Consider the following 25,249-nt stretch of genomic DNA (forward strand, 5'->3'; position numbering starts at 1 on the left):
TGCCCCAATGTCCTAGTTGCCCCAGAGAGGCACCCCCTCCCCAATTCTGCAGACTGCCCGAGGCCGTCCCCAAGTGTGGCAGGGCCGAGGTGGGGAGTGGGGCTGGAAGGCAGGCTCTCGGGCCCTAAAGGGGGCTTTCGGTCCCTCCCAGAGAACCATTCAGTCCGTCAGAAAGCCTCACGGCCCCAGGCAGCTGTGGCCCCTCAGCCTGCAGCTGCTCCCCAGGCTTATGGGGAAGAGTGAGGGGGCGGGGGTGGTCTCTGTGCTCTATACTTAGCCCACAGGAGCCAGGCTAGTGTCTTATCATCCAGCTGTGTCATCAGAGATTATTTTTGGGGCTGGCAGCTGCAGGCGTCTGTGACACTCAGGGCCCAAGCAGGGCCACTGGGGACTTAGGGCTGGAAGTGCCGGAGGGAGGGGCCCAGGTTGTGGGGAGGGGGCTGTGGGAAGACGTCAGTGCAGCCGAGGACAAGGCAGTGAGTAGGGACCGCCGGGCCTTGTCTGGACAAGCCGGTGGGCCCACAGAACTGGTCTCTGTCCCGGCTTCAGAGAGAGTGAGAGGCCCCAAAATAGCCTCCCCTGAGAGTCACCTCCGGCTAGAATTAGCGGTAAGGAGAAAGGAGGAGGGTGTGGGAGGGACGGGGTGAGGGGTGGGCCGGGGTCCTGACCATGGCAGCCCCGATTCCCACAAGCCCTGGGCCCCTGCTGAGCCAGGCATCCCTCCCGATTCCTCCCTCTCTCCCCTCCCTTCCCCAGGCCCCTCTCGCACCGCAGGGGCAGCTGAGCCGCGGCCATGGAAGGGAGAGGCGTTCTCGGGGGCGCCCCCCGCTTCCTGCGCTTCCCAAGGCCGGTCCGGGTGGTGAGGGGCACCGACGCCACCCTGAGGTGCTGCCTCACGGGCTCACCCCCGCCCACCGTCCTGTGGGAGAAGGACGGGCAGCAGCTGGAGGCGTCGGGCCGCTTCTGCTTTCAGACGTTGGGGGATGAGCACAGCCTTGTGGTAAGGGGGGCGGGGGCCCCAGACGCCGGCGTCTATGTGTGCCGGGCCCAGAACCCCTGCGGAGAGGCCTACGCCGCGGCAGCCCTCGCGGTGCAGGAGCCCCCGGAGGGGCCCCCCGGCCCAGCCCAGGAGAACCCCCCCACCTCGGCCCGGCCGCAGAGTCCTCCGGACACGGCTTCCACCTCCCCGCCCCCCGCCCCAGCCCAGGCCCGCCCCCTTTCACGGGGGTCCCCGGGCCCGCTCCCTGAGCTGCGGGAAGGGGCCCCCGTGTTCTTGGAAGGGCCGCGGTCGCAGTGGGTGCAGCAGGGCGAGGAGGTCACCCTCACCTGCCAAGTAGGGGGGCGGCCAGAACCGGCCGTGCTCTGGGAGAAGGACGGCCGGCTCCTGGAGGACGTCTGGGAGAGCGCGCATTTCTGTCTGACCAAGGGCCCCAACGGGGGCCACGAGCTGCGCATCAGGGGCGTCCGGCTGCCGGACGCGGGCGTCTACGTGTGCCATGCCAGCAACCCGCAGGGCCGCGCGCTGGCCGCTGCGCTGCTCCAGGTCCGGCCCTCCGCAGCCGAGAGCCCCCCGAGCTCCCCCCGCCAGGGCCGCAGGCGGCCCGCGGGGCCCGAGGCGCCCGCCCCCAAGAGCTTCTGGGTGAGCGAGGGCAAACACGCCAAGTTCCGCTGCTACGTGACCGGGAAGCCGGAGCCCGAGACCGAGTGGCACTGGGAGGGCCGGCCTCTGAGCGCCGGGCGCCGGCGCCTGCTCTACCGGGACCGCGACGGCGGCTTCGTGCTGAAGGTGCTCTACTGCCAGCCGGCCGACTGCGGCCTCTACGTCTGTGCGGCCCGCAACAGCGCCGGACACACGCTCAGCGCGGTCCAGCTGCACGTCCGAGGTGCGGGGCCCGGAGGGGAGACCCGCCCCCGCCCCCAGACCCCCGGGGGCCCCGCCCCCAGACCCCCGGGGGCCCCGCCCTGGAGAAGCTTGGTCTGGCCGGGGAGACCCCGCTGTCACCCAGTATGTGTGTGTGTGAGACATCCTGTGGTTCTCCAGGCCTGGGGGAAGGCACCTGGGGCGGGGGGAGAGGGAGGGGGGGTCTCAGAGCAGCTCTTGACTTTGTCTCTCTCTCTCCCTCCCTCCCTCCATCTCCCCCCGCCCCCTGCCCCCCTGGGCCCCAGAGCCCCGAGTGCGCTTTGCAGTGCCCCTGGAGGATGTGGAGGGCGAGGAGCGCGGGGACGCTGTGCTTGAGTGCCAGGTGCCCTCCCGGGGCATTGCCACCACCTGGTACCGCGAAGACCAGCGCCTGCTGCCGGGCCCCAAGTACGAGATGGGGGAGGCCGGGGTCGTGCGGCGCCTCATCATCCGTGACCTGGAGGCCGACGACGACGGCATCTACCTGTGTGAGATGCGGGGCCGCGTGCGCACGGTGGCCGCCGTAGCTGTCCGAGGTCAGCCGGACCGGGGGGACGGCCGGGGCGGCGGGGGGGAGCCGGACTCGGGCCCGGCCGCCCGCGCCCACGCGCCTGCTCCCGTGTCCCAGGGCCCATCACCAGGCGGCTCCCGAGGAAGCTGGACGTGCTGGAGGGAGAGAACGCGGTGCTGTCGGTGGAGGTGCGAGAAAGCGAGGCCGTCGGGCACTGGGCTCGGGACGGCCAGGACCTGCCGGCCTCGCCCCGAATCGTCCAAGCCAGCTCCGGCCGCACACACAGCCTGGTGCTGGTGGGGGTGACCCGCCAGGACGCCGGCGTGGTCACCTTCAGCCTGGGCTCCTCTCGCACCTCCTCCAGGCTGAGGGTCAAATGTAAGGATGGGCTCAGCCCAGGGGCAAGGAGAACTGGGGAGGAAGGGGGAGGGGCCAGGGAAGAGGAGGGGAGGGCAGGAGAGACCGAGGGCATGAGGCTGGCAGGCTGAGGAGGGGCTGGGGCTGGACATGGTGAGTCCAGTCCTCAAGCAGGGAAGAGCTCTGGTGGGTCACCAGGCGGTTACTGAGAAGGCCCTGGGACCTGGCACATTTTATATTAGGTGTGAAACAAGTGCCCCCCGGGCCCCCAGTGGCAGTCGAGCTGGGCACAGGGTGCAGCAACACAGCCCTGCTCAGCTGGAAACCCCCCGTGCCGGCCCCTGACACGGCCATCACCTACCGGCTGGAACGGCAAGAGGTGGGCACGGATGCCTGGGTACAGTGCCTCACCACAGAGGCGGCCGGGGCCGTGGAGGTGCCAGGAGACAGCGTGCCCAGCGAGGGCGACTACCGCTTCCGGCTGGCGGTGGTCAGTGAGCATGGCCAGAGCACCCACGTCCTGTTTCCAGGCTCGGTGCATCTGGGTGAGTCCCTGCCTCATCTTCCCTCCCTGCCCTCCCTCTGCTCGTCCCCGTTGTGCAGTCTCCCTGCCCCCTGCCGTGCCCAGGGCCCTAGCTCCCCCCCTGACCACAGCTTCCTTCCAGTGCCCACAGCTCGGGTGCTAAGAGGCCTGCAGGATGTACGTGTCCAAGAAGGGGACGACGCCGCCTTCTCCCTGGAACTCTCCACCTCGGTGCGAGGCACCTGGTTCCTGAACGGGGCAGAGCTCCAGGCTGGGGCACCGGACAGCGAGCGCAGGGAGGAAGCCCAGGGGTACCGGGTGCAACAGGAAGGCCCCAAGCACCGGCTACTCCTTCGGGCCCGGAGGCTCCAGGACAGCGGGGCCCTCATCACCTTCCTGTGCCCCGGAGTACACGTCTCCGCCACGCTTCACGTGCAAGGTCGGTCAGGGGCCCCCGGCTGCCAGCAGAGGCGGCAGGGTGCCAGGGCAAGGGCAGGCCTGAGTCAGAGCCTGCTCCGGCCGAGCTATGGGGCCTCGGGGTTCGGAGCTCCCAGACTGGCTGCCAGAGCCTGCCCTGCCTCTCAGTGCCTGGATGAGGGAGCAGGGGTTGGAGCTGTCCGGGTGTCCCTTTTCAGATCTGTCACATGGAGGGCTGGGGCACATGGCCCCCAAGGTCCCTCCGGCTCACAATCAGTGTTCCTGGGAAATAATCATCCCAACAGCTCCTGATTCACAAAAGCTTTCCTTACAACAACAAGCCTATGGATTAGGTTTGGAGATAGTCCCCTCCTCAGCTTACAGATGAGGAAACTGAGGCCCAGTATCACAAGGCTAGTGTCTGGTTCAGGATTCAAACTGACCCCAAATCCAGCATGCCGTCCCCATGGCTGTGGCTACCCTCTGCCCTTCCAGTGGGAACGATGTTATTATAATGGGGGTATCTGAAGCTGCGTGAGCCCCTCAGTGAGGCAGGAGGGAGGGGAGGGCTTACGCCAAGGGTTTCCTTGAGTGAAATGGTCCAAGCAGAGCAAGAAGCTCCATCTGCCCACCTCAGCGAGGGGAAGGACACAGGGACCCTGCCTGATAGCTCAGTACTTTTCCTCAGTATTTTCTCCCAAACAACAGGAAAGTTTCTTATAAAACTCAGCCTCCATTGGCAGGAGGGCAAAGTGGAGAGAAGGTCCATCTGGGCCACGGGCAACAATGGAGACATACTCATAACCAACATTTCTCTCATGCTTAAAGGTTCAAGGCCCAGCCACACAGCCCCCTGTGAAGGGGGCTCTTAAATTACTTAGGAGGAAAGAGCTTACTCAAGCTCCCAGCCCATAAGGGTGGCAATAGGATGGGCACAGAGCCCTGAACCAACAGCTTTAGGGGCTGACAAGGAAATGTCCAGGATAGAGTAGAAAAGGAAAGTTATCATCTCATGTGGCTGGCCCGATTCCAGCCTGTCCTGTCCTCACCTGTGGCAATGGCGCGTCTTGAACCTGCCCCGTCTCCTCAGCCTTAGATACCAAGGCAAAAACAAGGACCAAAAGGGCTTGGCCCTCCAGCCTCAAGGCCTCAAATTGGTTGGGTTCTTAATCAGGGAAGCAAATTGGAGTGAATTCTCATTTCCTCTGCATTTCTGTGTCTGTACCAGGAAACCCAGCTTACCCAGGGGGGTCAGGTTGGAGCCCAAATAGTCCAAAGGACCCATTTATTCTAACCAACTTTAAAGTCACTGGGGAGAGATAGAAATAGAGACAGAGACAGAAAGAGAAAGACAGAAACAGCGCTAGAGAGACAGAGAGAGATAGAGACAGGCAGAGTCAGAGACAGAGAGACAAAGGGAGAGACAGGTAAGAGTCTCCATCCCTGACTGCCCTGCTCTGGAACTTATATATTGGAGGGTAGAGGCTCCATCACTGCCTAAGTCTCAGTCCAGTAGAGGGTAATGATTTTCATTGTGGCAATGTGCCTGAATTCAGCAACTCATTAATTATAGAGGCTATTATATGTTATCAGGCTTCAGTATTTCCAGGGGTCAGCTCTGGGATCAATGTTGGAGCTCCGTCCAGTAATAGAGATTGTAATCCATCCATACCTTCTCATTCTGGGGACTCCTATCTATGCCCTCCCAGAAATCCTACCTGGGGTGAAGGGGGGACTCGGTGTAAGTGAGAGCCTTAGGTCCCCTAACGTTCCAGGGGCTGTCCTGACTGTACTGAGGTGACTCTCCGTGGGTCGTCTTTCCTTGACCTCCCACCCCTTTTTCCTGTCGTGCAGGTTGTGGACGATGTGGTTTGTGCCGCTTCTGACACACACGATTAGCCATAGGTTCTGTGTGCTGCAGCCCACTGACACCCACCTCATACACCCTCTCCCCGTCACCCTTTTGTTGACCCACATTTTTTATTCCTCAGCGTTTGAGTCATTCTATGACTCACTGCCATATGGCTTCCCCAAAAGGAAGTTGGAGTTTAAAAGATGAGACTTTGTTACAGGCAGAACCTTGGGGTTGTTGAAAATGCTGTGCAGTTTCCCCAAAGCTTACCCACTTTTTGTCCCATTCCATCTGCAGGGCCCGACCAAGATGGCTATAATAGTGATGAACCCACTCAATGGCCGCCCAACCTTATAACAGAATTTGGATGATAAGACAGTTTTCTGTCAGTGGAGTCAGACTCAAAAAAGAAAGAGCTCCCTGCTGGCCATGTGCTGACTTGGAAAATCACAAATTAAATATTATCTATGGTTTTATTTTATTTTTATTCATTTTGATAAACATTTCCCAGTTACATTTAGATCTGGTTGAGGCTGCACTGGGAACTTTTGATGGGTTACATATAGTATAAGTTTGACACCTCTGATCTAGACAGATACATATTATGTAGGCTACTTATAGATAGGCAGCCTGTGCTGCAGTGGATAGGGTGCAGATTTAGAATCAGGAAGAATCATCTTCATGAGTTCAAATCCAGTCTCAGCTGCTTCTTAGCTGTGTGACCCTGAATGAGCCATTTAGTCCATTTGCCTCAGTTTCCTTAGCTGTAAAATGAACTAGAAAGGGAAAGGATCAACCAGTCTAGTATCTTTACCAAGAAAACCTTAAGAGGTCACAAAGAGTGAGACAAGACTGAAAAATGACTGAATGAACAGCAATGACAAACTTATACATTAGAAAATTGCATTTTTATGTAGATAGTTATATTTGGTCTAATAGTACATTAAAATTTACTTATTGGGACTTCTAACCAAAGAGAGAAGGTCATTGGAGTGGTATTACGTTCATTTGGCAACATATGACAGGCAGGGTGAAACCTAATAAAACTAACCATTTTATTCCCCATCACTTCAGATGGGGAGGTCCTGTAGGATGCCTGTCAGGTAATCCAGCTTTGCACCTGTGACTCTGTCATTATGATTGTGTTTGTATCTATGTGGGTATGTGTGCCTTTCCTCTGCAGAGCCCTCTGTGAGGATTGTGCACCCTCAAGAAAAGGTTTCCGTCGAGGCCATGAGCCCAGAACAGGTAGTGCTCACCTGTGAGTTGTCCCAGGCCGGAGCACCTGTGCATTGGTACAAAGATGGAGTGGAGGTAGAAGAGAACAACGCCTTAGTGCTGAAGAATGAGGGATTCCAGTGCCACCTTGTGATCCCTGCTGCCCAGCCCCAGCTCGGGGGCGAGTTTGTGTGCAAAGCAGGGGACGACTTGGCTTTCTTTATGGTCACCATCAAAGGTGAGGGCCCAATTGGGCTAGTTTCTGAGCAAGAGGGCTGTAGTCTGAGGGTCCCAGGCTAGGTAAAGTAGGAGCAACCTCCTAGCCTGCTTAACACAAGGGTCCCTTTTGGAAGGTCTTGCTGAAGGTACATATTGTCAGCCCATCCTCTGCCCAGTCCATCCCTCACCACCATACCTGTCTTGCTTCTGGAAACTTGACAGAGGAGAGTGAGGCAGGAAGGACTGCCTGATTGGGAGACAAAACAACTTAGCATCCTTTCACTATTATTCCACACTAACAGAAAGAATACTAAAATCACAGAAGTTGAAGGAATCTTGGAAGTATCTCCTGTGCAAGGATCCCCTTCACAACACATCTGATGATGAAAGTCATCCAGAATTTCTTTGCCTCTCTAAAGGAGAACTCATCATTTAATAAGAAACTATTTCACTGAACAGCTAACTCAACTTCACCCATTGATGATCTTTTGCCCCAATCTTCAACCGTTGAGAGCTTCACCCAGCTTGCCAGTCATCCATGCTCAACACAAGCTCAGTACCATCCTTGACTCCTCATCCACACTTACCCCATATAGCCAATCTGCTTTCAAACTCTGTTATTTTTACCTTCATTGTCTCAGTCACATATATCACCTTCTCTCCACTCATACAGACCATCAACTTGTCTTGACTATTACAATATTACAAGAGATTATTATGGCCTCCTAAATCACAGTTCCTGCCTCAAGTCTTTCCCCACTGCCAAGTATCCTCCACTGAGCTACCAAACTGGTTTTCCCATAGGACAGGTCTGACCATGTCACACCCCTTTTCAATAAACTCTAGTAGCCCTTTCTTGCTTTTAGAATCAAATGGTCCCTCCCTACCTTTCAACCCTTCTTTCACTTCCCACTCCTTCACACACTCTTTGATCAGTCTACACTGGCTTGTTTACTGATTCTTACGCAGGACACTCTTTCTCCCAACTTAGTTAATTTGCACTGAGTTTCCCACCATGCCCTTCCTCCTCATCTGTATCTCTCTGGCTTCCTTCAGGACCAATTTAAGTCATGCATGCTATAGAGATCCTCCCCTGGTTTCTTTCACTGCTAGAGTCTTTCTTTTTAATGGCTTTCCATCTATACTGTACATATTTTGTATATATCTTGTCATTTGCCTTTTTTTCTCACACACACCCCCCCATTAGAATATGAGTCCTAGCATGGTATTTTTTTAAATTCCCATAACTCGGCACAATGCTTTGCACATAATAAGCCCTTAATAAATGCTTGTTAATTTTATTTGCTCTTCAGAACATTGTGCTAAATCTCAAAGCATGTAAAAGGGAAGAAAGAAAAGTTAGCTGCCCTTATAAAGCTTGCAGCACTATGGACAAGAAGACTGATTGTTACAAATGCATTCCTTATTATCTGGCCCAAATCTCTCTCTCTCTACATTCTACCTGTGTGACCATAGGCAAGTCACTTCTATAGTCCTCAGTTTCCCTCATATGAAAAATGAGAGGGTTGGACTAGAATTCAAAGCTTTTTATTAAACTGTGGGTTGCAGCCCCATACAGGTTTGCATAAGTGCATGTGGGAGTCATGAAATTATGATTTATTATCAGTAAATGCTTTATTTGTATGTCTATTTTATATACCTACATAGCCAGGGTCATATAAAACTTTCTCAGGCAAAAAGGGGTTACAAGTGGAAAGAATTTTTAAGAAAACCTGGACTAGATTATCTTCAAGAATCCTTCTAGCTTTAAACCCTATGGTCTTATGGTATAGAGAGACCCCAGGGAACCAAACAGCTTTTACGAAGCTATCTGATAGTTACTGTGCCCCATGAACTCTATCCTATCCCTGAAATTTCTGTGCCACAAGCTCATTCTAGGGACTCAACTCTCTGGGCAGATAAATAAACACATTCCCTTCCCCTCGGTCTCAACAATGTATTTATTTGCATTTATGGTCTCCATCTTCTCCAAACTCTGGCCTGGTCTTCAACTTCCAAATCCTGCATTTTGTTCTGACCTATTGGTTCCCTGAAGTGGACCCTACTGATCACCTGTGGCCAGAGGGGAAGGGATTCCAAGTGGGCTCCTAATTACAATCACTAAGGTAGTTTGCTTTCATCTGTGGGTGAAACAAGCAGATTCTGGTACGGATGATCTCTCTTCCAATGAGCCACATTTGGGATTCAGTTCTGACTTTGTTAATATGTCCTAGAACTGACTCATCTTGTTTGTCACTGAATTAATTTCACCTTGAGGAAGTTCAAAGTACTTAACTCCTAGTTAACAGTCTTCAGTGCTGAGAAAGATAAACACTTAGACTTGGCCTTTGTAAGGGAGAACAAGGACAGAGCTGAAAATCTACCGCAAGACACAAAACGGCTCCTACATCCCCAGACCTCAGGAGCCATGAGGAAGGGAAAGGGGGAAATATTCATTTTGTCTATTTTGAAAAATCAGAAGCCAAATCTCCATACCTTGGATCAAGCTAAATGTTTTACATTTGAGGAACTGACTTACCTGGCCACACCCCAACAAAAGCTACCCTTGGCCCAGAATTGTAGCTCTGTATTTCAGTCTTGGAACCATCTCTTAAAAGACTCACTCTTTGGCTCATATTCCGGAGTTTGTGTCCAAATCCAAGCTAACACTTTCTCAAACTTCCCTATTTCACAGGGGCTTCAAACCAGTAAGTTCTTAAGTTTCCCTCCTCCACCCTTTCCCATACCTGTGGGAGGACAGTACCATGGGGTCAGTACTCTGAACTCCAAGTCTCCATCCACAGTCAAGTATGTTTGTGGGTGTTTACGAAAGAATATAACAAAATCTAACCCACAGTCTTCACGTGATGATGGTGCACATCTCAAAGGTTTTACTGTTCCCCACTGCAGAGCCCCCCGTGAGGATCATCTTCCCTCAGGACACTGTGTCCGTGGCTGCTGAGAGCTCAGAACGGGTGGTGCTGAGGTGCGAGCTATCCCGGGCTGGAGTCCCCGTGCACTGGTACAAGGACGGAGTGGTGGCAAAGGAGAGCGAAAACCTTGTACTGAAGAATGAGGGCCCCCACTGCCACCTGATCCTGCCTGCAGCCCAGCCCCAGGACGGGGGCAAGTTTGTGTGCAAGGCAGGCGATGACCTGGCTGTCTTCGATGTCACCGTCACAGGTGGGCATGATAGCGCCATGGAGACTGCCCAGCTGGCGCTGTTTCCCAGTGTGGATTGGCGTCTTCTGGGCAGAGAAGTGCTCGCTGGTACAAGGGAGGGTCTTTGGGACACCAGAGGTAAGAAAAGTAGCTAAAGAGAGGAGCTCGGCTCTTCTTGGGCAAGCAGACGGTGCTGATGGGCTCATTTGTCCTGTAATGGACTATCTCTGATGAGCAGGATGTGCGGTGAGAGGGAATGGGAATGAGGTTCCAGGTAAATGGTTAGGATACAGTTGTACCATGTCATGATCAATTGAAAAAAACTGTGGGTGTTAAATTTGGAAAGAAGGCGACATGGGGAAGCATGATAGCTCATAGGATCTCAAGAGTTGGATGGCTTCAGTGCTCATGTAGACAAGTCCATAGCTGTACCAGACTTTGCCTGGGGATCTCAAGCAAGGGGGAGCCCACTACCTTCCAAAGGAGAACATTCCCTCCTCGGACGATTCTGTTAGGTGACCACAACCTGCACCCGTTGCTCTAAGTTCCATCATCTGGTTCCATGCAGAAAAATTCTAATCCTCCTTCACATGACAGTCCTCAAACACTGGAAGATAGTTCTCATGTTCTCCCCTAGCCTTCTGTTCTGTAGCAGAAACCTTTCTCTTTTCTTCTGCCCATGATCCTAATAATGTTCATGATGCTGAGTTCAAGTATTACACACACATATGCCCCCCAAAAAATCCAGACTTTCCTGACTTTTGAGTCAGCCAATAGTGAAATGGGCTGCTGCAGGAGCTAGTGAGTCTTAGTCTTTGGTCCTCTGCAAGAAAAAGCAGGCAACTACCCAGAATAGCTGGGGGGAGGGAGGGGGAAGGCTGTTCTATTAGATGAACAAACCAGGTCAGTCTCTCTTCATGTCTTTATCATGGGGAATGGAGATGTTCATAACTATTCATCCACAAGGATTTTTATTAAGCATTTAGTATGTGCTAAGTACCATGCTGTGCTTGGGAATAAAAAAAAGGGCAAACAAAAAAAAAGATCCCCTGTTCTCATTCTAAGGATAAGCTTCCCTTCTAAAGAGGACAGTATGTAAACAGCTCTGTACATACAAGGTATTTAGTATCTGTAAATGGGAGGGCATTTCAAAGGAAAGAATTTGGAGGAGGAGGGAGGCTCCGAACAAGAGAAAGGCCTCATCTGTATGGAAGGGGGGATTCCAGCTGAGGAGCGTGAGCACTTACCCACCCATTCCAGACGTGGCAGCCAGCCAGCAAAAAGGCTCAGAACAGCTTTCTTTTTCGGCCTTGGTTTAAAGTTTATGCTGATTCAGATCACGCAATATATTGAGCTGGTAGTCCCCTAAACCCCCTGAATCTCTTTCACATAAGCCCAGTTGTAAAACATTTACTTGCACACCCCCGTGTTGCTGCTTTATAAACATTGCTTGAGCTCAGCAGGACCACGAGAGAAGCCCCAGGAAACTGAGTCATCCCCAGACTGGAGGCCTGGTGACTGGCAACTAATAATGATGATGATGATAACTGACATTGATCACCTTAAGGTTTGTAAACTGCTCGATCCTATTTGAATTTTACAACGTCCCCTGATGATGACTGCATGTTTTCCACTTCAGAGCCCCCGGTACGGATCACGCAACCCCAAGATGAGGTGTTCCTGACTGCTGTGACCTCAGAGAGAGTAGTCCTGACATGTCAAGTGTCCCGGGCCGGAGCCTTGGTGGGCTGGTACAAGGATGGGATGGAAGTGGAAGAGAGCAAAGATTTGGTGCTGGAGAGTGAGGGACTCCAACACCGGCTCATACTGCCTTGCGTGAGGCTCCAGGATGGGGGCGAGTTTGTTTGCAGCACCAGGGATGACTCTGCCTTCTTCACTGTAACTGTAACAGGTCAGGCGGCCCCACAGGGCTGGGTTCTGGGCGGCAGAATAAGGGGAATTCAAGCAAAATGGGCGCTGAGACTAGCTCCTTAGCAATGGAGGTAAATTACATTTGACAGCTTTACTCTGATGGCAGGAGGATTGCTGAGGCTGCCCTGTGTGGGAAAGTTTGTACTGGGGGTATCAGAATTTGGCAGCCCTACTCCATCACTCTGAATTGGGGGGCCTAGGAGTGCAGTCTGAGGGAGGTTCAGTTCTCAAGTATCTCAGTCATAGAAGGGTGGGAAGGGATGCATCAGGGATTGCACAAACTATCTGTGTCTGGGAGTCAGCGGTCTGGATGGTAATCTGGAGACTCTTGGGAAATCTGGGAACGTCAACAAGCTGAATATCCACATATTGGCGATCTCCAAAACCAACCTAGCCTTCTTTTTACCGAGAACAAATTCCTTATTGAGTTTCCCCCTATTCAGAGTTCAGTTTTCAGAGATATTCCTAAAAGGCAAAACTCTCCATTTTGAGGGAAGGGTCAGATCAGCCATCCTTCATTCCTCTGCTTTTCTATTCTCTCTTAAGTGCTTTCTTCTCCCATCAGACATAATCTTGTTAAGGGCAGGGAATGTCTTATAGGATATATATATATATATATATATATATATATATATATATATATATATATATATAAACTGTGCAAAAAGTAAGGGTTTAATAAACCCTTGTTGACTTCTTGTTCTTGTTAACTTCACTCCCTAACAAACTCCAAATGGCAGGAAGCAATAAGTTCCTGCTAAACGATCATTTTTAGGTGTGTTGTGAAGGCGGTTCAGGTATGGTTGGAACAGATTGCCTCTTTGGATCCTTGTAGTTTAGAGATTCTACATTTCTTCCTGGGGGTAGACTGTCATTCACATTGTCCCAAGCATCATCTCTGAGACACACGTCACAAAGTTTTTGAGCAAAGGATGCTCTAAATGGATCCCTGTTCAACAGTTCCCCCAAGAGTTTGTTCTGTTCCCAAAGTGCATGTGAAGTCAATGTCCGTGATTCTGAGTGGCTGTATCTCCCCCATTGCAGACCCTCCCGTGAGGATTCTATCCCCCCAGGACACTGTGGCCATAGCCGCCCTGAGCTCAGAGCCAGTGGTCCTGAAATGTGAGCTGTCCCAGGCCGGAGTCCCTGTGCGCTGGTATAAGGATGGGCTGGAGGTGGAGGAGAGTAAGACTTTGGTCCTGGAGAGTGAGGGGCACCATCAACGCTTGGTACTGCCTGCAGCTCAGCCCCAGGATGGAGGAGAGTTTGTGTGCAAGGCTGGAGAAGACTCAGCCTTCTTCAACGTCACCGTCACAGGTCAGGAGCAGACACAACTACACCTAGAGAATGGAGGAAGCTCCCTCCACCTAGGGATTTCTGCTTCTCCCACTCTGTGTAACCGGGAGAATGGGGCACTTAGGGGCAAAGAGCATTTAGCACTTGGGCTGGCAGAGAACATGACCTCCCTCTAGACCAGTCCCCTTCCTCTCACCCTCATCTTACATATGATGAACTAAATCAGAGTATTACGTAAATCACATAGGAAGGAAGGGGAAGGGCCAGGCTTCAGACTCATGTTTTACGTAAGATTTCCAGATCCTACATTTTCCCCACTAAACACAGCACCTCATGTGATATAAGCTCTTTCATGGCACTCGGGGGAATCAGGGGATCCGACCGGCCTCTCTGTGAGGAGCAGAATGGAAGCATGAGTGTAGCCGGGGAGACTGGTTAAAGCTTTTGGAGGAAGTAAGAGAGTGGGGAGGATTAAGGAAGCTGGTTACTCTTGCAGGATCAGCTGGAGAAACTGGGGTACTGAATTTGGATAGCTCACAGGATATCAAAAATTAATTGGTCTCAATGGCTATCTGGTCCAACCCATAGCTACATCAGAGCCCCCCCCCCATACACAAGAATCAGCCTCTAATTGGTGGGTGGGGTACAAACAGAAGCCCTCCCTCCTAAGAAGGAAGGCTTTAGGACCATTTATATACATGAAAGGGGTCGGTCTCCATCACAACTGTTCTTAGGTCTTGAGATAATTCTTATGGTTGGCTATCTTGGGACAATATGGTTATTTTGGGGTCCCATAGGAACAGTCATTGTCTTTGGTCTTGGGGTTATGATTACTCTGTGGGGTACAGTGTGAAGACCGCGTATTTTAAAATCAGCCGGAGTCAGGAATTCAGGTTAGGGGAAAATCGTCAATCTTTATTCTCAGTGAAGAACGATCGGAGGTGGAAGAGAATCGGCAATAGCAATGTGTGTAGCTGAGTCAAGAAGCTAGCTAGACCAGCAGCAACGAGACCAGCAGCCACCAGAATAGAACCCAGCCCCAATCTCCCCCAGCCTCTCTTCCTGTCTCTCTGCCTCCACCCACCAAAATCGTCATTTCCTATACAACACACCAGGATGTGCACAGAGAGTGGGAGGGGGCCATTCTTTATCCAAGCATGTATATTAATAGAGTATAGTCCAATTACTATTTAACCTCACGTGCTTGGGACCTCAGTGCATCAACTCAAGCCTCAGCCCATTACAGTACAGAACCCGAGTTTGGTGATGGGAGCAGAAGTGTGGTACCTGGCAGTTACAAGGAAGGGAGATTGTGAACATGTGATGGATGGCCCTGGGAAATAGTGGGAGCTAAATCCCTCGGTGAACACCTGGTGCTGATCCAAACACTACACTTTGCCAGAAGGTGAAATCATGCAGGACACAAAGGATCATTGTTATACGGAACTCCAGGCACAGGGAGCTTGCTGTGCCATCACTCTGGGAAAGTTATTCATAATATTTTGACACTTTCAAGTCTTCAAAGAAAAACTTGGACCACCATTAAACTGTGGAATGGGTTGATTTTGGTGGTGTGAGTTGCAGGAATAGGAGAGATCTGACCCTCACTCGGGTGATATGGCTATCTGTAGGGATATGGCAGCAGGGATTATGTGACTTCTCCATGATTTCTGAGTCCCTGCCATCCTGAGATTCTTTGATTCCAGGACTGTTTCCAATGTTTGTAAGACTGGCTCTCTGAGGCTTCATATCCAGCTATGACTGTATCTCTCCCCTCTCCAGAGCCTCCAGTGAGAATACTATTCCCCCAGGACGAGGTGTCTGTGGCCGCTGTGAGTTCAGAGCGAGTGGTCCTCATGTGTGAGCTTTCCCGGGCCGGAGCCCCTGTGCGCTGGTACAAGGATGGGCTGGAGGTAGAGGAGACTGAGGGCCTGGTCCTGGAGAGTGAGGGGTCCCACCACCGCCTGGTCCTGCCTGCAGCCCAGCCCCGGGATGGAGGCGAGTTTGTGTGTGATGCAGGGGATGACTCGGCCTTCTTCGTCGTCACTGTCACAGGTTAGGGGTCTGGCAGGGAGGGAGGGAGGCAACTGCAGGGTTCCATGGGACTTTCCCTTCTGTCATCCTGGGGTAGAGAGCTGCCTTGACCATCTCCTGTAAAGAAGTTGCCCAGATGAGAAGAGAAGCAGCTCTTGAAGCTAAGCCCTAGATAACCTTCTGTGAGATGATCCTTCCTAAGAAAATGGCTTCTGGAGCATTTCAGAGTCAGGGAGAGATGAAGGAAAGGATCTGTAGGTCAGAACCTATGTAAGTCGCCCTGAGCCTCCTTTTATCTCTTGCCTAAAGAAGCCAGAGCCAGCTCACTAGGCAAGGAAAGGGTCCCCAACCACTCAAACCTTCCCAGGCATCCAGTCCCAATCCCACCCCCACCTGCTGCTTACTTCCCTCCCATTTTCTGTCTTCAACACCTGCTTCCTCAATAAAATACCTCATTTTCCTTTTCCACTCAATACTCCACTTTGACTGACTGGAACCCCCACAGCCAACGAGGTGCTGCCCCATCTCTTCCCCTTAGCCCACAGAGAAACAGAATTTGGTTTCTCCAAAACACTTTGGCTAGCACTTAAGGGAAAGAGATAAAAATGCAACCAACTTGAGAAGAATGCCATTCGCTTTAACTTGGCACCTCCTGGATGTAACCCCAGCCATGTCCGGGGATTACACCTTGATTCTAACCCAGAAAACCAAATTGGGCAGGAGGAAAGGGAGGGAGCAAGGGAGGGAGCGAAGGAGGGAGAGAAAAAGGGAGGGAGGGGGGAGGGAGGGGAGGAGGGGAGGGGAAGAGGAGGGAGGGGGGGAGGAGGGGGAGAGAAGAGGGGAAGGAGGGAGAGGGGGGAAGGAGGGGGGGGGGAAGGGAGAGGAGGGAGGGAGGAGGGAGGGAGAAGGGGGAGGGAGAGAAAGGAGGGGGGGGAAAATGAGGGAGGGGAGGAGGGAGAGAAATGGAGGGGGGAGGGAGGGAGAGGAGGGAGGGAGATAGGAGGGGGAAGAGGAAGAGAGGGGGAGGGGAAGGGGAGGAGGGAGTGGAAGGAAAAGGAGGGAGGGAGGGAGGAGGGGAGAAAGGAGGGGAAAGGGGGAGAGGAGGGGGAAAGGAAGGAAAGGGAGAAAGGGAGGGGAGGGGAAAGAAAGGGGGGAGGATGGAAGGAGGGAGGAAGAGAAGGAAGGGCAAGGGGGGAGAGGAAGGGAGGGAGGAGTAAGGGGGATTTTTGGGGGGGGGAAAAAAGGGAGGCTACAAGAGGGGACAAGGAGAGAAAGAGGGAGCGAGGGAGGAATGGCAGAGGAGAGGGAGGAAAGGGGGGAGGGGGGAGGAGGGGGGGAGGGAACAAGAGGAAAGGGAGGGGGCGGAGGGAGGATGGGGGAAAGGGGAGGGGAAAGGGGGGGGGGGGTGGGGAAGGAGGGAGGGGAGGGACGGAGAGCGAGGGGGGAGAGAGCAAGGGGGTAGCGTGGGGAGAGGTTTTGGAGCGCAGGGAGAGGAAGGGGAAGGGGAGAGGGGGGGGGAGGGAATTTCCCTCTGTCCATCCCTCCCTCCCTCCCTCTTTCTTTCCTTTGAAACATTTGGTCCTTAAGTGTTCCCCTTGGAGGAGGTTTGAGGGCCCAAGAAATGTCAGGCTCCTATTCAAGGTCACATAGCTAGAGTAGCAGAGTCAAAGCTTATATTTAGGTGTCTGGGGGCCAGTGTCTGGTGGGAGTTGAGGGGGAAAGCCTGAAGTTCCCTACACTCTCCCCTCCTCTCATCCCCTCTCTCTCTCCAGTACCCCCGGAAAGGATAGTGCGCCCGGCAGCCCGCTTCCTCCAGCTGCACTTCAGGTCCCCGGGGCGAGTGGAGCTTCGCTGTGAGGTGGCCCCCGTGGGGGCCCGCGTGTGTTGGTACAAGGATGGGCTCGAGGTGGAGGGATCAGAAGATTTGAAACTGGGGGCCGAGGGGCCGGTCCGGACGCTGACCTTGCCCCACGCCAAGCCCCAGGACGCTGGAGAGTACGTCTGTGAGACCCGGGATGAAGCCGTCACCTTTGACGTCCGCTTAGCGGGTCAGCGCTCTGCTCAGGAAGGGGAGAGAGGGAGAAATGGGGCGGGGGGAGACAGACCGCCAACGTTTTCCTCACTCGGAGCTCCCCCACCAGAGTCGCCGGTGCAATTCCTCCTCCCCGAGGGGGCTCCCTCTCCGCTGTCTGTGTCCCCCGGGGAGCATTTGGTCCTAAGCTGCGAGCTGTCCCGGGCGAGCGCCCCAGTGTTCTGGAGCCTGAATGGGAATCCGGTCCTGGAGGACGGGAACCTGGAGCTTCGGTCCGAGGGGCCCCGGCGCCTGCTGCTCATCCAGGCCGCCCACCCCTCTCATGCCGGGAACTACATGTGCCGGGCTGGGTCCGACCCTGCAGCCCCCACCCTCACTTTCCCTGTCCAGGTGACTGGTGAGTTGGGGGAGCGGGGGAAGCTGAGGGAGGGGGAGCAGAGGCCCCTGGGGGTGGGCACCCTCAGTCCCCGGAGCAGGGGGCCAGGTCGTCCCCCCATAATACACACGTATGCGCCTCGGTGCACGCCATCACCTTTGCTCCTACCCTCTCTACACCCCCTTTCCCCACCTTCCCCGTGACACCACGGGCTCTGGCCCTACAGAGCCTCCTGTGAGAGTGTTGACGCCTGAGGCGTCCCGGACTGGGGTTCGATGCGCCCCGGGCAGGGACCTGGAGCTGGCAGTGTGTCTTTCGGGGCCTGGGGGGGCCGTACGCTGGTACAAAGACGGGGAGCGGCTGGCCAGCCGGGGGCGGGTGCGGCTGGAGGAGGCCGGGGCACGGCGGGTGCTTCGGGTGCGGGGGGCACGGAGCGGGGATGCCGGCGAGTACCTCTGTGATGCCCCCCAGGACAGTCGAATCTTCCTCGTCAATGTGGAAGGTAATGAGTCTTCCCTATAGGACCCTCCACAGTGCTCTCTGAACTCCCCACCCCTATCCCACTGGCTCTAATAATCCCTGAGTATCCCATTCTTCCCTTCAGCTTTCTTTTCCTTCCTTCCTCCCTTCTGATCCTAACCTCCTTTCCCCCAAACTTCCCATCTGCAGCTCTTTTTTTTTTTTTTTTTTTTTAGGACAGGAAGAGTTATCACAAAAATTTACTAGGAAGCAATTTATACTTTTTCTTTTCCTTTTTCTTTTTTTTTTTTTTTTTACAAAGATCACACAATACAAAAAGAAGAAATGGGGGTCAGAGGTGGGGACAGTTGCAAAAACTTGAGATTAGACTGCCTAGATTTGGGGGGAAGAAGAAAGAGTCTGGGAGGAAAGTGGGAGTAGAGAGAGAAGGGACAGCATAAAATAGGAAGTGATGAACAAGAATCTTGAGAAGAAATGGGGACCAGAGTTGGGGAGGTGAGGAAAGCTGCAAGAATTTGAGGTTAGAGGTGGGGGAGAGAAGAGAGGATCTGAGAGGAGGGTTGGAGTAGAGAGAGAAGGGATTGGCTTGATGTGGGGCTGGATGGAGAGCAGAGAGACTGAAGGGAGTGGAAACTCACTCTCACTGTCTTGGCCCAACAGACAGTGTTCCCCTTCTCCCTGTAGAACCCCCCCAGGTGAAGCTAGTGTCAGAACTGACTCCACTGACTATCCAAGAGGGGGATGATGCTACATTCCGCTGTGAGATTTCCCCACCAGATGCTGAGCTCACCTGGCTGCTAAATGGGACCTCAATTACCCCTGACAGCCGGGTAGAAATCAACCAGAATGGGCCCAACCACATCCTGACCCTGCGCTGCTGCCGGATCAGTGACTCTGGCATGGTGACAGCCCAGACCAAGGATGTCGAGAGCACAGCCCGGCTCCATGTCAGAGGTAATAGGCAAAAGCTCCCCACGGCTTCCCTACTATCTCACTACTCTCCTTTACTTTCCAATGCTTTTGCCCCAACTCTGACCTAGAATCATAAACTGGCCAACTAGACCCAGAATGTTCCTTAAAGGTCATTTTCTCCAGCATTCTCGTCTTACAGATAAGGAAACTGAGAACATTCAGAACATGGTGGAGCCCAGACTGGGGACTAGGACTCTGCACTCCATGATGAGTGTTCTTTCAAGCAGAGTATGTTTCAAGGGTTAAGTTTGGAAGGAGATACTACTACTTAAAGAAGCTCCTTGTCCACTTCCTCTCTCTGCTCCCATCTTCATCCCTTCCCACAGTTATCCCTCTATCTTAGGGATTCTTTACCCTTCCTCCTCTTCAGAGGCTGAGCTGCTCTTTTTGCGGAGGCTACAGGACATTCGAACTGAAGAGGGCCAGGAGCTGTGTATGGAGGTGGAGACCAGCCGAGTTGGTGGGAAAGGAGTCGTGAGCTGGTTTCGAGGGGGACAGCCTCTTCCCGAAGATGATAGGTTCTTTGTGGTCCAGGATGGTCGAGTGCATCGTCTGATCATCCGCAAAGTCATGGTGAGTGACCAAGGCATCTACAGCTGCAAGAGCCATCATGACCGTACCCAGGCTCGGCTGCTTGTGAGGCGTGAGTATCCCTTAAAAAAACCCCTTTCAATGCCCACCTCCTAATACCTCTTCAAAAGCCCACCCCTTTCCTGGCCTAGCTCTGGAAGAGGTACTTCATCCTTATCTAGGGTACTTCTTCAGGGGAGCTGACAGCCAGAATGCTCTTCTCCAGGAATCCCTCCATTTTCTCTGAGGCTTAATAAGTAGATTATTACCCATAAGCCCTGACACCTTCCTCAGGGTGAATTACAAGTTTGATCCCTGTTCCCAAACATTTTTCTCCAGGTCTATGCATTTCATTCCTATTCTAGTTCATCCTACAACAAGCAAAGCCCCGGTAGCCCCCACAAATCCTTTTTTTTAAGCTTGAATGTTCCTCCCTCTGTTCTCCAGACCAAGTCAAGGTAGGAGGCAGAAGGTTGTAGGAACGAAAATCTCTTAGCAGTGCCTCTGCCAGGCAAAGTATGCCCTGGCACCTCCCTGCCCATAACATGAAGGAAGGGTTCAGGAATTCCACAGTAGTGTTTGTGATCTCATGTTTTGTATCCAGAGCTAAAATGATTCCTTGGGGGCCAGGTCATGGAATGGAGGGCGTTGTGGGAGGCAGGGAGGCGGTCCCATCCGCACACAGCTGGGAACACCGACTCTCCTCATGTATGGGCTCTTCCTTCCAACAGCTGAGCAGCTGAAGGTGCGCCATGGCCTTGAGGATGTGGTGGTCACTGAAGGGGGAAGGGCCACTTTCCAACTGGAGCTGTCCCAGTCTGGGGTGACTGGAGAGTGGGCCCGGGGAGGGGTGCGGCTGGAGCCTGGGCGCAACTGCCAGATCAGTGCCCAGGGCCACCACCACTCCCTGGTGCTCAGTGGTCTCGGCCTGGCCGATACCGGAACCGTGTCCTTCACCACCGACACGCTGCGCTGTGCAGCCCGGCTAGAAGTGAAAGGTCCGTCTCCTCTGGGAGTGAACCCACCCGGATCCCTGCCCCTCTCTCTCCCTCTTCCCTGCCACCGGTCACTTATGTCCACCACCCCCAGCCGCTCTTGGCCATTGCCTCAACACCCTACTGCCCTCTAGTGACCGTCCCACTCTGACAGCCTCCCTCATTTCTTAGGGATCACTTCCTTACTTCTGACGGTCTCCCCCTCTCTTGTCCACCCTTAGAGATACCATTAGCCATTGTGAAGGGGCTCCAGGACCTAGAAGTAATGGAAGGTGACTCAGCCACATTTGAGTGTGAGCTGTCCAGGACCCAAGCCGACCTCACATGGGATAAGGTCAGCTCCCAAGCCAGCATGCTTCGGGTCTCCCCACCTAGCCCTTCTCTATCCCAGCTGAGTGGGGTTAGTGGAAGGACCCTTGGTCTTGTTGTCAGCTCTTTATATGCCTTTACATGTTTATGAGTGTGTTGTGTAACACGTTCTTGTGCTCTTTCCGTGTTCAGAAATGTGTGTACAAACACATGTTTATATGCCTTTACATGATTATAGCTTATGTGCCCATGAGTTTATATGCCATTTGTATGTTTCTAAATGTATTGTGAGAGGATGAATGTGTGTTTATATGCCTTTATGTGTTTAAGTGTGTGTACATTTCTGTGCCTTTCATGTGTGTTTGTATATATTCGGTTAATAGCTGTACAGCTCTGCCAAGTCCCTTCCTTCCCCAGGCCTTCATGTCTGTAAAATAAGGGGGCTGGACTGTATATGATCTGCAAAGCCCCCTCCCTGCTGTCATAAATCCCGTGCCCTTGGCAGGACCAGTATGGGGGAGGGGGCGGCGGGAGGGGGTAGAAAAGGAAGAGCAAGGCGAGGTATGAGGGAAGGAGCGTTTCAGGACCACGAGTGAGCTGCATTGCCCCAAATACCTACATTCACAGCCCTGAAATCTAGGTAATCGGGGCAGGCGGTCTTAGGAAGGGAGAGAAGGCTTTAGGGTCGCCCATAGCCAGAGTACGAGAGCTGGAGTGAAGGGGAGGGGGAGTTGCGGGATCTCCGAGCGCAGGCAGTCAGCCAACCGGGCTGGTGGGGCGGATTTACAGACTGATGCTGTGGGTGGGAAGGTGAGGTCTATTTTAGGGAGGAGGAGTTGGAGTTGCCCAGACCACCTACCCGGCTCTCTGGCTCGGGAGGCACCTGGAGCTCGCGGCAGGTCGGCCCCCCCAGAAGCGCAAGGGGTGGGGGAGAGGTGCGGACCTCGCGGCCCCAGTGACCGCGCCCCCTCCCCCTGCCAGGACGGCCAGGAGCTGTCACCCAGCCCTCGGCTCCGGATCCAGGCTCTCGGCTCCCGCCGGCTCCTCCAGCTCCGGTGCTGCAGCACCGCCGATGCGGGCACCTACAGCTGCTCGGTGGGGAACGCCCAAGCTACGACCGCCCGCCTCACCGTGCGGAGTGGGTACCGGGGGGGGGGGGGGGGGGGGGGGCTGGGGAGGGGAGCCGGTGCTTCGGGAGCCCGGCGGGGGCTCTGACCTAGCCCCCAGGGAGGTCAAAGGGAAGGGGTGATGAGGGCTCGGGAGGGCGCCGGCGGTCAGCTGAGTGTCTCTCCGGGCCGGCGGGGCAGCTGGGGAGGCGGAGGGGGCGGCGTCGGGACCTCAACCCATCCCTCCTTGGTCCGGCCCCTCAGAGAAGGAGGTGTCAGTGCTGCTCGAACTGAAGCCCGTTAAGGCCCGGGAGGGCGACGGCGCCACCTTCAAGTGTACCGTGTCCGAGCCCGGTATCCCTGGTTGCTGGCAGCTGGGAGGCCGCATCCTGCGCCCTGGGGGCCGTGTCCGAATCCGACAGGAAGGTGGGAGGGTTTATAAAAACAGGACCCCCACCCCCACCCACCCTGGCAGCCGCGAATTCGCTGTACCCCAACTTCTCGCTCCAACCTCCCCGCCCCCTCCCCAACACACACTCAGCTTTGGGACTGCCTTTCCTCACGTTTTCCCCTCCCAGGATCCCTCTCCCTTGTCCCCTGTCCAAAACCACTCCCTCTATCTTCCCACCTTCCCTAAGCACAGGATGGCTCAATGCCCCAACGAGCCTCCCCCCAGCATGCCTCATGTTCTCCCGAGGGCTTCCCCAACTTTGCGCATGGTCAACAATGAACCTCCTTTCCCTCCTCGGTCCCACTCCCAGGGAACCTGCACTCCCTGCTGCTGAGTGAGTTGCAGGCTGAGGATTCTGGGGAAATCCAGTTTCAGGCTGGTCAAGCCAAGTCTTCCACCCACCTGGAAGTCGAGGGTAAGAAGGGCCCACTTGGGCTGAGGGGAAGAAGCTGCTGCGGACTGAAATCTGAGCGTTTTGCTGCTACCTGCCTAGAATTACTGACCCTCCGAAGTTAGCTGTTATTATGGGAGGGGAGAGGATAGTGGGGTACTTTGTTGTCTCCAAAAGGTCACTAGCCCAGGAAGCTGGAAGTCTTGTTAATCTGACTCCGTCCTCTCATTTTACAAGGAGGGAAACTGAGTCCCAGAGACCCAAGGGCAGGTGAAAGGGAACATTCTTAAGGCTAGAGTTGGAAGCTATATAAAGAGGGGGAGGAGGATAAAGGGGAGTAACATGACTTGATTCCTAGTGTGGGAACTCTCAATGAGACATTATACATTCACTATTTCTCTTTGTCCTCCACTCCCAGCCCTGCCTCTCCAAATCTGTCGGAAACCCCCTCGAGAGAAGACGGTTTTGGCCGGCCGTAGGGCAGCTTTAGAAGTGACAGTGTCCAGGGCAGGAGGTCACATTCGGTGGCTGCTGGGTGGGGTCGATTTGACGCCCGGGCCAAAGTATGAGTTTCGAAGCCATGGGGTCACCCACAGTCTGATCATCCACAACGTCCAGACCACTGATGAGGGCACCTACTGCTGCCAGGCTGGAGAGGACAGCGCCAATACGAACCTGCTAGTGGAGAGTGAGTGGGGGATCTGGGCTGGCCTGGGGGAGAGAGGGTTGGGCTCAGGTGAGAACTCTGGGAGAGCAGCAGAAAGACAAGGGTCAGTGGAAGGCCCTACTTCTGAAGGAGTGTTGGAGGGACAGGGATGGGACAAGGGCAGTATGTGAGAGAGGTGTTTTGTGTTTTAGAGAAGGGGCAGAGGTCTAGAGAAGAGCCCTTAGCTCTCTCCACCATCCAAAACCCCCTTTCCTTTTTTGTTTTGCAACCTCTCCTTCTGAGACTTCTCCTTTAAGCCCAGCTTTCTAACTCTAACCTTGTACCATTGTCCCTTTCCCACTTGTCTCTCTCTGTGGAGGCCGTACATAGGGTATTGCTCAGAAAGGATGTGGAGGCAGGTGTGGGGGAGAGGGGGTGATAGCGGGGGATTTGTGAGCTGCAAAGACTCGTGAGCCCAATCCTGGAAGCCAAGCTTGGCTATGAGGTTTCACAACTCACCTTCTACATGGGAGTCTCCCCATTCTGAGTTCCCTGTATCATCCCCGCTCCTCACCTCTCTCCCTCAATAGGCTCTAAAGCGGGAAACCCCCGTCTTCCTATGTGTATAACCCACTGTGTCAAAGGGAATGAATGAGGGAAAGAGGGAGACCTGGAGACAAAGAATCTTTTCCTCTGCAGGTAGCTAGAGCCAGACCCAGACACAGGATGGATGCCCATGGACAGATGGGAAGCCCAAACAGCCTATGGGTCTGGGGAGCATGGGGTGGGAGGCAGGGGGAAATAAACCCAGCCCAGTCCTCCTACCTGTCCCTCAGTCTCTCTGTGGCATTGGGTCACTGCTCTGACCATTCACACATGTTGACAGGGCCCACCACTTTCAATGCTCAACCTTCCCCCGCCCACCGGCTACTGGGAAACCACTCCTGGTTCAGGCCTTGCAATTTGGCACATTTATAAAAGATGTAAAATGAGAGGCAGAGGAGGAGAAGGAGGAGGAGGAGACAAAAGCACGAGGTGTCTGGAGTGGAACAAATACCAGACATGCACCGTGCACAAGCTCCCAAAACCCACCCACCCAATCTCTCCACCCCTATACCCTCCCTCCACTCCACCCCAAACAATTCCAGAGAGCCCTGCCCACCTTCCACCAAACACCACTGGAACCGGCATCTAGCAGAAGATGAGGAGGGTTGGGGGACACAAGGGCAAAGGGCATTGCAGCCCTGCCCCAGACAAAAGGGATGCAGCCTGAATGGAGAGCCTGTGCAGAAAGCAGCCCCAGCCCATAGGTTGGGATGAGGTGACAGGGTGGGCCTTTCCCACCAACATGGGCATGCAGGGGGATGGCCCTTAGGACCAAGTTGAGAGAGAGAGAGAGAGAGAGAGAGAGAGAGAGAGAGAGAGGCTAAGTATTCCCCCCAGAAGGAAGTCCTCCCCACCAGAAATCTAAGGCAAGGGGGCCAATGTGTCCCCTCCACA

The 25,249-nt window shown here is 54.1% G+C and overlaps 1 protein-coding gene across 2 annotated transcripts; it reads left to right on the plus strand.

Moving 5' to 3' along the window:
* OBSL1 (obscurin like cytoskeletal adaptor 1) lies at positions 1–25,223 on the plus strand. 2 transcript variants are annotated; one of them, XM_031957980.1, is made up of 23 exons: positions 1–608; positions 757–1,883; positions 2,167–2,436; positions 2,529–2,789; positions 3,011–3,313; positions 3,434–3,730; positions 6,744–7,016; positions 9,908–10,180; positions 11,799–12,071; positions 13,136–13,408; positions 15,170–15,442; positions 17,194–17,469; positions 17,563–17,850; positions 18,056–18,331; positions 18,994–19,263; positions 19,652–19,924; positions 20,583–20,849; positions 21,068–21,180; positions 22,137–22,293; positions 22,526–22,687; positions 23,023–23,127; positions 23,522–23,791; positions 24,449–25,223. In XM_031957980.1, the coding sequence occupies exons 2-23, from the start codon at positions 794–796 to the stop codon at positions 24,454–24,456; spliced, it is 6,051 nt and encodes a 2,016-aa protein (XP_031813840.1). In that variant the 5' UTR covers positions 1–608; positions 757–793; the 3' UTR covers positions 24,457–25,223. The 2 variants fall into 2 exon arrangements, with proteins under 2 accessions (XP_031813840.1, XP_031813841.1); XM_031957981.1 differs by lacking the exon at positions 18,056–18,331.
* Positions 25,224–25,249: the final 26 nt, after the last annotated feature.

This window comes from Sarcophilus harrisii, chromosome 3 (assembly GCF_902635505.1).
Source record: "Sarcophilus harrisii chromosome 3, mSarHar1.11, whole genome shotgun sequence".
Lineage (NCBI taxonomy): Eukaryota > Metazoa > Chordata > Mammalia > Dasyuromorphia > Dasyuridae > Sarcophilus > Sarcophilus harrisii.